General features: G+C 49.4%; 1 protein-coding gene across 44 annotated transcripts in view; it reads left to right on the top strand.

Moving 5' to 3' along the window:
• The window catches only part of FBF1 (Fas binding factor 1), a 31,750-nt gene that overhangs the window by 1,727 nt on the left and 16,934 nt on the right, over window positions 1–13,089 (top strand). For 22 of the 44 annotated variants that reach the window (XM_054537369.2, XM_054537362.2, XM_063718957.1 and 19 more), the window contains 8 exons: window positions 1,539–1,624; window positions 2,178–2,205; window positions 4,083–4,124; window positions 6,678–6,771; window positions 8,521–8,581; window positions 9,912–9,962; window positions 11,774–11,891; window positions 12,435–12,512. In XM_054537369.2, the coding sequence (XP_054393344.1) occupies window positions 1,622–1,624; window positions 2,178–2,205; window positions 4,083–4,124; window positions 6,678–6,771; window positions 8,521–8,581; window positions 9,912–9,962; window positions 11,774–11,891; window positions 12,435–12,512 (475 nt within the window). In that variant the 5' untranslated portion in view covers window positions 1,539–1,621. Of the gene's footprint in view, window positions 1–81; window positions 195–1,538; window positions 1,625–2,177; window positions 2,206–4,082; window positions 4,125–6,677; window positions 6,772–8,468; window positions 8,582–9,911; window positions 9,963–11,773; window positions 11,892–12,434; window positions 12,513–13,089 lie in introns of those variants that run through there. The other 22 variants (XM_063718975.1, XM_063718977.1, XM_063718974.1 and 19 more) reach the window with 5 other exon arrangements.

Here is a 13,089-nt window from a genome sequence, read left to right as displayed (position 1 = left end):
GGAGAGAGCTAATTCCGAGGAAAACTGTTCTCAGTGGGTCAGATTTACTGCCTATGTAAAGGGAAATATTTCCACTGTCAGTGAAAATCGTGTTGCTGGATGTGGTGGCTCACACCTGTAATCCCAGCACTTTGGAAGACCAACGCAGGAGGATTGCTTGAGCCCCAGAGTTCAATACCAAACTGAGTAACATGGTGAGACCCTGTCTCTAAAAAAAAATTTTAAAAGAAAAAGAATATCAAAGAGTAACCAGAGTTCATACCTGCTTTTGTGCTAAATGCTGCCTAGAAAGTAGTCATGGGTGTTGCCCGGGAAAGGGTTTCAGCCTTGGTGCCAGGCACCCACCTCCTTTCTGAAATGAGTACTTGCCACTTGCTGCATCGGCTTTCAGGGTAAGGGATGATGGCCACTGCCCTTTTTTCAAGTAATTTCAAAGCCTCAGAAAGCCCATTAAGTTATCCAGAGCACTTTTTTTTTTTTTTTGAGACAGAGTCTCGCATGTTGCCCAGGCTGGAGTGCAGTGAGGCGATCTCAGCTCACTGCAACCTTCTCCTCCTAGGTTCAAGCTAGTCTCCTGCCTCAGCCTCCTGAGTAGTTGAGATTACAGGCATATGCCACCATGCCCAGCTAATTTTTGTATTTTTAGTAGAGACAGCGTTTCACCATGTTGGTCAGGCTGGTCTTGAACTCCTGACCTCAAGTGATCTGCCCACTTCAGCCTCCCAAAGTGCTAGGATAACAGGTGTGAGCCACCGCACCCAGCCTGAGAGTACTTTGCTCCTCTTCTGAAGTGCATCCCCTATAAGGAATTTTTAATTTATGGAAATGGGCCTTACCTCTTGAATGGGCAAAGTGAGAGAAGCTTTGATAACCCTTGGATTCATGCTGTTAAACCTACATCTTTTTTTTTTTTGAGATGGAGTCTTGCTCTGTTGCCCAGGCTAGAATGCATAGCATGATCTCAGCTCACTGCAACCTCCGTCTAGCGGGTTCAAGAGATTCTCCTGCCTCAGCCTGCCGAGTAGCTGGGATTACAGGGGCCTGCCACCACACCCAGCTAATTTTTTGTATTTTTTAGTAGAGATGGGGTTTCACCATGTTGGCCAAGCTGGTCACAAACTCCTGACCTCAGGTGGTCCACCCGCTTCGGCCTCCCAGAGAGTTTTGGGATTACAGGCATGAGCCACCGCGCCCGGTCTCTTTTTTTTTTTGAGATGGAATCTCACTCTGTTGCCTAGGTTGGAGTGCAGTGGCGCGGTCTTGGCTCACTGCAGCTTCCACCTCCCAGGTTCAAACGAGTCTCTTGCCTCAGCCTCCTGAGTAGCTGGGATTACAGATGTATACCACCACACCCAGCTAATTTTTGTGTTTTTAGTAGAGACAGGGTTTCACCATGTTGGCCAGGCTGGTCTTGAACTCCTGACCTCAGGTGATCCCCCCGCCTTGGCCTCTGAAAGTGCTGGGATTATGGGCGTGAGGCACGGCGCCCAGCCAAAGCTACATCATTTTTAAGCAACCACTTTAATTTTCTTCATTAGGGAGTATGAGCCTGATGTGGGCAGAATCCAGATGAGCTGGCCAGTGCTGTGGAGGAGCTGCGAGCACCCCCGAGAGCCGTGAGATGGTAAGCAGAGTTCAGAGTAACATGCATGGAAAGCGAACATGCCTCCCATCCTGCATCCCTAAAGATCTTGACTGCATGCAACACTCTGGGGGCTGGGCGGCAAGGACCAGGATGGAGACCCTGGAGAAGAGTGACAGGAGGTGGCACTGATACCAAACTTTCGATAACCAAGGTTTCTTCTGAGACTCTGAGTGTCCAGCTGGAAGCGTTTTTAAGTGTCTGTCACTGGTATTGAGGAGTCAGGGGCATGGAATAGAAGATATTTCCGGTCACATGACATCTCGGCTGGGAGGGTTTGCATGTCGTGTCTGGGAAAGGAGTGACCTGCCCGCCCATTGGCACCCATCGCTGGTTAGTGGGGCTGTTTCCAGGCTCTGAATGAGTCCGTTCTCAGAAACTATAGGAACGCATAAAGGACTTACATCTCTAGATGCCATTGGTGCTCTTGCCTCTGGTTACTTGGCAAAAGGCAACACAATTCATTCTGCATTGCCAATTTCCACCTGTGTTCACTGTTTGGTTTTCTTGATGTGATTTGTTTTTCCTATTTTAGGCGCCAAAAACCAAGAAGAGATGGAAAGGTGAGTGGAGAGATGGAACATTACTCTTAAGCCAAATATGTATCTTTTTCCCCTTTGGTCCTGGAACAATGAGACGTGTGTTTATTTAAATGTTTTTGGGCCAGGCATGGTGGCTCATGCCTGTAATCCCAGCACTTTGGGAGGCCGAGGCGGGTGGATCATGAGGTCAGGAGATCGAGACCATCCTGGCTAACACAATGAAACCCCGTCTCTACTAAAAATACAAAAAATTAGCCGGGCGTGGTGGCGGGCGCCTGTAGTCCCAGCTACTCAGGAGGCTGAGGCAGGAGAATGGCGTGAACCCAGGAGGCAGAGGTTGCAGTGAGCCGAGATCGCGCCGCTGCACTCCAGCCTGGGTGACAGAGCGAGACTCCGTCTCAAAAAAAAAAATGTTTTTGATCAGAGTCTTGCTGTTCTTCCCATTATTCTGCAGGCAGGCATGGTCTTCCTTATGCTGCCTCACTGGTCCTCAGAGAAGTTCAGACATAAATAAGATATGGGGTTTTGGAAAAAATCCTTCTCCTTGGGCTCTGTATCCAGAAATATGTGGTTGGGATTCAGGGTGGGAAAGCTGGTGGGGGGAATCGAATTAGATATTCATACTTAGGTTCCCCCACATGCCTCCATCAGAAAGTGGCCATTGATGAGGACATCCAGACCAGTTCTGGGGGGGTCTTAGATGGAAGGGTACAAGGAGCGTACGTGTCTGAAAGTAGCTTCCATGTGCCTAGAAATCTTGGGCACTCTTCCCAACGAGCTGCACTGGGCTGTGTTCAGGGTCTAGAAGACTGATCTTTGGCCAGTGTGTCATGGTAGGCAGGTAGAGTATAGGTTCTGCTGAAAATCTGCACCATCATCCTTTGAGATAATTTTTTTTTTTAAAGACGGAGTCTTGCTCTGTTTCCCAGGGTAGAGTGCAATGGCATGATCTCAGGTCACTGCAACCTCTGCCTCCCAGTTTCAAGCAATTCTTCTGCCTCAGCCTCCCCAGTAATTGGGAATACAGGCATGTGTCACCATGCCCAGCTAATTTTTGTTTTGTTTTTGTTTGTTTGTTTTTGAGACAGCGTCTTGCTCTGTCACCCAGGCTGGAATGCAGTGGCGCGATCTCAGCTCACTGCAACCTCTGCCTCCCAAGTTCAAGCAATTCTCCTGCCTCAGCCTCTCCAGTAGCTGGGATTACAGGGATGCGCCACCATGCCCGGCTAAGTTTTGGGGTTTTTTTTGTTGTTTTTTGAGACGGCATCTCGCTCTGTCGCCCAGGCTGGAGTGCAGTGGTGCAATCTCGGCTTACTACAAACTCCACCACCCGGGTTCAGGTGATTCTCCTGCCTCAGCCTCCCGAGTACCTGGGACTACAGGCACGTGCCACCACACCCGGCTAATTTTTTGTATTTTTAGTAGAGACAGGGTTTCACCGTGTTAGCCAGGATGGTCTCGATCTCCTGACCTCATCATGATCCACCCGCCTCGGCCTCACTAAGTGCTGGGATTACAGGTGTGAGCCACTGCGCCCGGCCGTTTTTTTGTATTTTTAGTAGAGATGGGGTTTCGCCATGTTGGTCAGGCTGGTCTCAAACTCCTGACTTCAGGTGATCTGCCCGCCTTGGCCTCCCAAAGTGCTGGGATTGCAGATGTGAGCCACTGCGCCCAGCCTGAGATAGTTATTTTAAATTTCTGCCTAGGGGTATTTCAACAAGTCTTTGTGACTTGTTGCCAGAGACTTATAAAACATCTTGTGGCCAATGAAAGGAGAGCTAAGCCTAAGTCCCAACATCTGAAAGCTCTGACGCCTTCTGGCGAGTCTCAAGCCTTGATGTTTATGAGGGCCACTCTTCTTTCCTCCTGAAGTCATGACAGTCCCTTTTCTGTTCCAGGCTCCATTGGTGATTTACTTGGTGACCTTCTAGGGGATGATAGTAAGTGTGCCTTGCCCAGAATCCCCTACTTTGGGCTGCTGCTGTTGCTTTTTTTTCTTACTATGTTGCCCAGGCTGGTCCCAATCTTCTGGACTGAAATGATCCTCCCACCTCCTGAACCAAAGTGCTGGGATTACAGGCATGAGCCACTACACCCGGCCTTTTTTAAAAATTGAGATATACACGCCTGTAATCCTAGCACTCTGGGAGGCCGAGGAGGGCCAATCACGAGGTCAGGAGTTCAAGACCAGCCTGACCAACATGGTGAAACCCCGTCTCTACTAAAAATACAAAAAAAAAATTAGCTGGGCATAGTGGCAGGTGCCTGTAATCCCAGCTACTCAGAAAGCTGAGGCAGGAGAATCACTTGAGCCCAGGAGGCGGAGGTTGCAGTGAGCCAACGTTGCACCACTGCGCTCCAGCCCGTGCTACAGAGTGAGACTCCATCTCAAAAAAAAAAAAAAATTGAGATGTAATTTATATAGCATAAAGTCCACTCCTGTAAAGTGTACAACTCAGTGGTTTTTGAATATTCAAAAGTTGTACAACCATCAACACTACCTAATTCCAGAACATTTTCCATCACCCTGTAAAGAAACCCCATGCCCATTAGTAGTCAATTTCATTCTCTTCTCCCTCCAACCTTAGGCAACCATTTATCATTTACTCTCTGTCTCTGTGGATTTGCCTATTGTGGACACTCACTTTACATAAAATGGAATCACACAGCATCTTACCTTTTTTTTTTTTTTTGGAGACAGAGTTTCGCTCTTGTTGCCCAGGCTGGAGTGCAATGGCGCAATCTCGGCTCACCGCAACCTCCACCTCCCAGGTTCAAGCAATTCTCCTGCCTCAGCCTCCTGAGTAGCTGGGATTACAGGCGCTCACCACCACGCCCAGCTAATTTTGTATTTTTAGTAGAGACGGGGGTTTCTCCATGTTGGTCAGGCTGGTCTCGAACTCCCAACCTCAGGTGATCCACCCATCTCGGCCTCCCAAAGTGCTGGGATTACAGGTGCTGAGCCACCGTGCCCGGCCAGCATCTTACCTTTACATCTAGCTTTTTTTTTTTTTTTTTTTTTTTGAGACAGAGTCTCACTGTGTCACCCAGGCTGGAGTGCAGTGGCGCCATTTCGGCTCTGCCTCTGCCTCCTGAGTTCAAGCGATTCGCGTGCCTCAGCTTCCCGAGTAGCTGGGACTACAGGCACGTACCACCACAACCAGCTACTTTTTGTATTTTTAGTAGAGATGGGTTTTCTCCATGTTGGCCAGGCTGATCTTGAACTCTTGGCCTCAAACACCTGCCTCAGCCTCCCAAAGTGCTGGGATTACAGGCGTGAGCTACCATGGCCAGTGCACGTAGCTTCTCTGATGTAGCATAATATTTTCCAAGTTTATCCACACTGTAGCATGAATCAGTACTTTATAACCTTTTTATGGCTAGATAATGTTCCATTGTGTGGATAAATCACATTTTGTTTATCCCTTCATCAGTTGATGGATATCTGAGATATCTCCACATTTTGGCTGTTATGAATAATGCTGTTGTGAACGTTCGTGTACTAGTTATTGGGTGGACATGTGTTTTCAGTTCATTTGGACTTCCTGGACCATATGGTAACTGTATGTTTAACTTTTTGAGGAGACTGCTTTTCCACAGCAGCTGTGCCGTTTTACATCCCACCAACAATGTAAGATGGCTCTAGTTCCTCTGCATCCTTGCTAATACTTATTTTCCTTCTTTTTGATTATTGCCATCCTAGAGGGTGTAAAGTGGGTATCTCGTTGTAGTTTTGATGTGCATTTCCCTAATGACTAATGATGTTCAGCATCTTTTCATGTGTTTATTGGCCATGTGTATATCTTTGGAGAAATGTCTGTTCAGATCCTTTGCCCCTTTTTAATTGGGTTACTTGTCTTTTTATCGTTGAGTTAAAAGAGTGCCTTGTAGATTCTGGATGCTAATCCATATTATTTGTGTCCGTGTTGGTCTATTAAGGAACCTGGCTTCATGGTCATGTAAAGCTCACCAGGGACAGAGAGACTTAGGTTTCCCCTACATGGCCCCAGAGAACCCACAAAGCTCCTGTCACCCAGGCTGGAGTGCAGTGGCGCAATCTCAGCTCACTGCAATCTCCGTCTCCCGGTTCAAGCGATTCTCCTGCCTCAGCCTACTGAGTAGCTGGGATGGATTACAGGCACCCACCACCACGCCTGGCTAATGTATTCCAGCCCATGTATTCCAGCCTACAGTTTTGGGCTGTGGAAAAGCAATTGTTCCTCATGCATTTCCTTGGGGTGCGGTTGGGTTGGGTTGGGTTGGGTTGCGCTCTTCATTTGGTATTTGGCATTTAGGGTTGACTTCCTCCTTGGAAATGTACCACCCCCTCTCCCATTCAGGTTTTCCAAAGGGTGACATTGGGACCTGCCTATGGGGCCAGGTTTCTTCCTCCTAATACAGAGACAGCGTAGGAAGGGAGCTTGCCAGCCTTTGCATCTTGACTCCAGGTCCCTTTAGCTAAATGACACGTTTTCTCTTTTCTTTTTTTCCAGTGACACTACCTGAGAAGCCTGTTAAACTAGCTTCACATACCAGAGACACCACAGGTGTATCTCAGATGTTCCCTTCTTCAAAGGCTAGAACAAAGTAAGGGCAGGGTTGGACTGGGTATCCATGACCTACTTCAGTCTAAATGCTCTCTGCCCCTCCACCCCCCACTTTCTACTTCACATTTGCTCGCCATTTTTTTTTTTTTTTTTTTAGAGAATATTTGTTGCCGAGGCTGGAGTGCAGTGGCACGATCTCAGCTCACTGCAACCTCCACCACCCTGGTTCAAGCAATTCTCCTGTCTCAGCCTCCCAAGTAGCTGGGACTACAGGTGCCCACCACCACACCTGGCTAATTTTTGTATTTTTAGTAGAGACAAGGTTTCACCATATTGGTCAGGCTGGTCTCAAACTGACCTCAGGTGATCCGCCCACCTCGGCCTCCCAAAGTGCTGGGATTACAGGCGTGAGGCATCATGCCCGGCCCACCCGGCTAATTTTTGTATTTTTAGTGAAGACAGTTTTACCACATTGCCCAGGCTGGTCTCGAACTCCTGGGCTGAAGCGATCCACTCAGTCTCCCAAAGTGCTGGGATTACAGGTGTAAGCCACCCGCACCTGGCCGTGCTCACTTCTAATGTCAGTTAATTTCCACCTACTTCCCTCAGCTCCTGGTTTTGTTTATTTATTTATTTATTTTTATTTTTTCTCTTTTTTTGAGATGGAGTCTCGCTCTGTCACCCAGGCTGGAGTGCAGTGGCGCGATCAGCTCACTCTAACCTCTGCCTCCCAGGTTCCAGCAGTTCTCCTGCCTCAGCCTCCCACGCAGTTGGGATTACAGGCGCCCACCACCACGTCTGGCTACTTTGTTAATAGTAGAGATGGGCAGTTGGGATTACAGGCGCCCGCCACCACGTCTGGCTACTTTGTTATTAGTAGAGATGGGGTTTCACCATGTTGGCTAGGCGGGTCTCGAACTCCTGACCTCAGGTGATCTGCCCACCTTGGCTTCCCAAAGTGCTGTTATTACAGACGTGTGCCACCGCACCTGGCCAGCTCCTGGTTTTACTGAAGGAGCCTGGGGAAGTTAAAGAGAACTGCACAAGAGGTCAGCAGTCCTGGCTTCTATCTTCCATCTGTTATTTATGATATGACCTTGGGCAGTTTCTGAACTTCTCTGAGTCCTAATTTTCTTATCCTCAGAATTAAAGGATTGGCCTAGATCAGTGATTTTCAAATTGTGTTTGTTCTTCTAAGATAAGAACGAATACCCCACAGATGAGAGATAGGGAGGAATTTTGTGAGCCGTCATCCCTCATGTGATCTGGAGCAGTTATTTTTCTTTTTTTTTACTTTTATTTTTTGAGACGGAGTCTTGCTGTGTCGCCCAGGCTGGAGTGCAGCCTGGCTCATTGCAGCCTCCACCTCCCGGGTTCAAGTGATTGTCCTGCCTCAGCCTCCTGAGTAGCTGGGATTACAGGTGCCCGCCACCACGCCTGGCTAATTTTTGTATTTTTAGTAGAGATGGGGTTTCACCATGCTGGCCAGGTTGGTCTCAAACTCCTGACCTCAAGTGATCCACCTGCCTCGGCTTCCCAAAGTGCTGGGATTACAGGCATGAGCCCCCACGCCCAGCCTGTTGTTTTTAACAATTTGTTTTTGAAGCAGTTCTACTGCTAACAAAGTTGAAAATCACTGCATCAGGTGGCCTGTGACATTCCTTTTAGTACCTCTGTTCTCCGGAGAGACCTATCCGAGATTCCTTGGGCTTTCTAAGCCACTCCTCCCCTTTTTAGAGTCATCCAGTGCCCTGGGATGCAGGTAGGGGCTGATGCCTCCCCTTTGCAGGTCCCTCCTGGGTGATGATGTCTTCAGCACCATGGCAGGCCTGGAAGAAGCTGATGCTGAGGTGAGCCTGGCCTTTTCCCTCCACCTCTCTACTTATCCCCAGAAACAATGAGATGGGTGTTGGGGCCAAGGGGCTGCCCACAGAAGGGTTTAGAAGTCCCTGCAAAGTCACTTTGTTCTTTTTGTTTGTTTTTTGAGATGGAGTCTCCCTCTGTTGCTCAGGCTAGAGTGCAGTGGCGTGATCTCGGCTCACTGCAACCTCCGCCTGCCGGGGTCAAGCAATTCTCCTGCCTCAGCCTCCCAAGTAGCTGGGATTACAGGCGCCTGCCACCATGACTGGCTAATTTTTTTGTTCTTTGTTGTTTTTTTTTTTGTTTTGAGACAGAGTCTCTCTCTGTCGCCCAGGCTGGAGTGCAGTGGTGCAATCTTGGCTCACTGCAATCTCCGCCTCCTGGTTCAAGCGATTCTCCTGCCTCAGCCTCTTGAGTAGCTGGGATTACAGGCACCCACCACCACGCCTGGCTGATTTTTGTATTTTTAGTAGAGATGGGGTTTCACCCTGTTGGTCAGGCTGGTCTCAAACTCCTCACCTCTTGATCCACCCACATCGGCCTCTCAAAGTACTGTGATTACAGGCTGAGCCACTGTGCCCAGCCAAAGAAAATAATTTTTGTATTTTTAGTAGAGACGGGGTTTCACCATGTTGGTCAGGCTGGTCTCAAACTCCTCACCTCTTGATCCACCCACTTCATCCTCTCAAAGTACTGGCATTACAGGCTGAGCCACTGTGCCCAGTCAAAGAAAATAATTTTTGTATTTTTAGTAGGTAATTTTGTATTTTTAGTAGAGACGGGGTTTTACCATGTTGGCCAGGCTGGCCTCAAACTCCTGACCTCAAGTGATCTACCCGCCTCCGCCTCCCAAAGTGCCGGGATTACAGGCGTGAGCCACTGTAAATAATGCCCAAGGGCTGCTGAGTGGACCCAAAGCAGAATCCTCTTTCCTGTAGTAAGATGAGTGGAAAGGAGAGCTCCCTGAAACTGCTGGAGTCTTAGATGTTGCTCCTTTCCCCTAATAAACTCCATAGCTGTCCATTGGCATGGGTGGGAAGTAGCACAATTCCGGTCCTGGATGGAAGAGTTCTCTGTGGTGGAAGGAGCAGGAATGGCAGTGCTCTCTGAGTCTCTATAACCAGGCAGGTTTGGCTTCAAACAACTGCCAAGCCCAAGCAAGGGGAACAAAGCCACCCTCCTGTGTAAGCTCCATTGGCCAAGCTCTGCTCCTGCCGCGCCGTCTGCCCTAACAGAAGCAAGGGGCCAGGACCCTGAGTTTTATTGGGCCTTGACTAATGTGCCTCCTCATCTGTGTCCTCACCCTCCTTGTGGACTTAGGTTTCAGGTATCTCAGAGGCAGACCCACAGGCTCTGCTCCAGGCCATGAAGGTAAGGAAACAGCTTGCACGATTCTTACAACTGGGGGTGGGTGGGGTGGGGTCATGATATTTTGTACCAAGGCTTCATTCTCCCTCTAATTTCTCCCTTTACAACCTGTGTTTCTGAGCCCTTCCTCGTGCAAGCATGGAACTCATCTGTGAGCCGTTGGCCTTCTTGCCTTTCTGAGTATCAACCAGTGTTCCTGGTGTATAGAGAGTGGAGGGTGCCACAGGCCTCTGGGGAAATGGGGCCAGCTCTACTCGGAGGCCCACCTAGCTGGGTCCCCTCACCTCCACCTAGAAGACAGAGGGGGAGACTCTCTCCTCTAACGCTTGTTCTTAATCTTTCTCCATATTTCTCTCCACATCCCCTGCCAAGCCCCCTTCAATACTGCTGTCTTCTCATCAGATCAAGCCCAGCGCCAATCTTTGCAATGGATTTTTAAGGCACAGATTCTGAATAATTTGTAAGGACGTAATCTCTAGCTTGGCCTAAGACACCTTGTTCTCCCTCCCCTTCCAGCCAGCAGCACCTTCCTGTCTGACGCTTGGGGTTTTGTGTCCCTTTTAATTAACTCATTTTGCCACAGTCCCTAGGACAAGGCCACGTTTTTGGTTACAGCCCTGTGGGGCTCTTGTTTTTGTTGTGTTTTTTTGTTTTTTGGGTTTTTTTTTTTAGAGACACCATCACATTCTATCACCCAGGCTGGAGTGCAGTGGTGTGATCTCATTGCAACCTTAAACTCCTGGCCTTAAGCGATTCTCTTACCTTGGCCTCCCAAAATACTGTAATTACAGGCATGAGGCACCACACCCGGTCCAGATTCAGCTTCTTTAATCTCATCTTGAAATCTTTCTCCTCAAAGTCCAGGCACAGTCAGTCACACCTGTAATCTCAGAACTTTGGGAGGCTGAGGCAGTAGGCTTGCTTGAGCCTAGGAGTTGGAGGCTGCAATGAGCTATGATCACACCACTGCACTCCAGCCTGGGTGGTGACAGAGTGAGACTCTGTTTTAAAAAAAAAAGTCTGGCATGGTGGCTTACTCCTGTAATGCCAGCACTTTGGGAGGCCATAGCAGGTGGATCACTTGAGCTCAGGAGTTGGAGGCTGCAATGAGCTATGATCGCACCACTTCACTCCAGCCTGGGTGACAGAGTGAGACTCTGTCTTTATTTTATTTTATTTTTAATTTATTTTTATTTTTTTGAGACGGAGTCTTGCTCTGTTGCCTAGGCTGGAGTGCAGTGAGGTGATCTCAGCTCACTGCAACCTCCATCTCCCAGGTTCAAGCGATTCTCCTACCTCAGCCTCCCAAGTAGCTGGGACTACAGGCGTGCACCAGCGTGCCCAACTAATTTTTGTATTTTTAGTAGAGACAGGGTTTCACCATGTTGGCCAGGATGGTCTCGATTTCTTGACCTGGTGATCCACCCGCCTCGGCCCAAAGTGCTGGGATTATAGGCATGAGCCACCGCGCCTGGCCAATATCCTGTCTAAAAAAAGAAAAAAAAGAAAGCTTTTTTCCCAGGACCAGCCACCTAGGATCCCTGGGCATGACCCACAAGTCCTCTGACTCAATTTTTGGTGCTGACTTTGAGTCTCTCATCCTAGAACCATGAGCTGGACTCCACTCCACTCCACCCTGCTTACCTTTAGCTCCATTTTCTTTCTTCACTCACTGTTTTTCTCAACAGTTTTCTCATTTTCCTTTGTTTTCTCACAATTCTACACCTGGGGTGCCAACAGCCCATCTCTCTCAGGTGGAAGTCCTCAGCCCCTTATCAGACATTGTCCTCTGCCCTCCCTTCCTGGTTTTCTAGGACCTGGACGGCATGGATGCTGATATCTTAGGTCTGAAGAAATCTAATCCAGCCCCTAGCAAAAAAGCTGCAAAGGACCCTGGGAAAGGAGAGCTGCCCAGCCACCCCAAGCCTGCAGGTGGGTCAGTAGCCCGTGAGAAAGGTGCATGGGAGACGGCTCCTCGCATCTGCTAGGGAGACTTTGAGGACGTGGAAGATGCTAGTAGGAAGCGTTCATGTCCTTGGGTTTTCTCTGCACAGGATAGAGGGGCCAAGGAGCAGTTGTGCGTGTGCGTATTTGAGTGTGTGTGGTGGGGTAAGGGGACAGCTTGAGTTTCCTCCCTTCCTCGAGCTGTTCCAGGCCCTCTGGGTCCAACATGGGCAGCTCCTGGAGAAGCTGTGTGAGTTAAAATGGAGAACTCTATGATAGCCTGTGCCTCTCCTGAACCCATGTCTCTGGAGTGACTCATGATGAGGAAGCAGAGGTAGCTCCTACCTCGTTTCCCTGCCAGAAGCCCATGGGAGAACTGGAGACTCCTCCCTTGGCTGTGCCCATGGCCATGAGCCCCCAGCTTCCCAGGAAGAAGTGCACCCCATCCCAGGGGCCCCAGTCCATGATATGGGAGGAGGACTTTGGCCAGGAGAGACTCAGGCCCACGACCTTGTCTTCTGCTTCCTGCAGGGGGCGCCATTCCCACCAAGAAGTCACCTCTGTCTCCCAGCAGCTCTGGGCATCAGAACAGGAGGTTTTCCTCTGAAGGTACCATAGGCTCCTGTCATGCCTCTGGGACACTCTGGTTTGGGAGTAGAGCAGCCTAGGTATGCTTGCTGGCCCAAGGCCCAGCTGCTGCCTATGTCACATGGGGTGCCACTGGTTTAGTTCCTCATGAATTCATGTCGGGACCAGTTATATTGTATTGGCTGAGATATTAGGGAACTTATTTGCAAAGACCTTAAAGCCAGGCATCAAACTGAAGATTTTCCCAAGTATAGGAAGAAGCCCCTTTCCCGTCATGAATGTGTGGATATTTTACTTCTCTTCTGACGCTTGAGGGACATTTCCAGAAGGCGATGCAGCCTGCAGAGTCAGAGGCCCCCACGGGCAAGCCTGAGGCAGGCCCCGTAGGTCCAGGGCCGCCCTCCAACTCCCTCTCTCCTTGCCTGGCCTGTCTCTTTGTGGAGTCCCCGTTGCCCCAGGCCCCCCCCTCCAGATGCCAGGGGGGCTTGTTTGTGTACTGGAGCAGCTAGAAGCTTTGACTCGAGCGCTGCTCCCCAGTTCAGGCTTGCTTTTCCTCAACTAAGTGCTGCAGTCTGACCTGTGCTTTCCCTTCTGCTGT

The sequence above is a fragment of the Pongo abelii genome, chromosome 19, assembly GCF_028885655.2.
Source record: "Pongo abelii isolate AG06213 chromosome 19, NHGRI_mPonAbe1-v2.0_pri, whole genome shotgun sequence".
NCBI classification, from domain to species: Eukaryota; Metazoa; Chordata; class Mammalia; order Primates; family Hominidae; genus Pongo; species Pongo abelii.
This window is presented reverse-complemented; position numbering and strand designations above follow the sequence as displayed.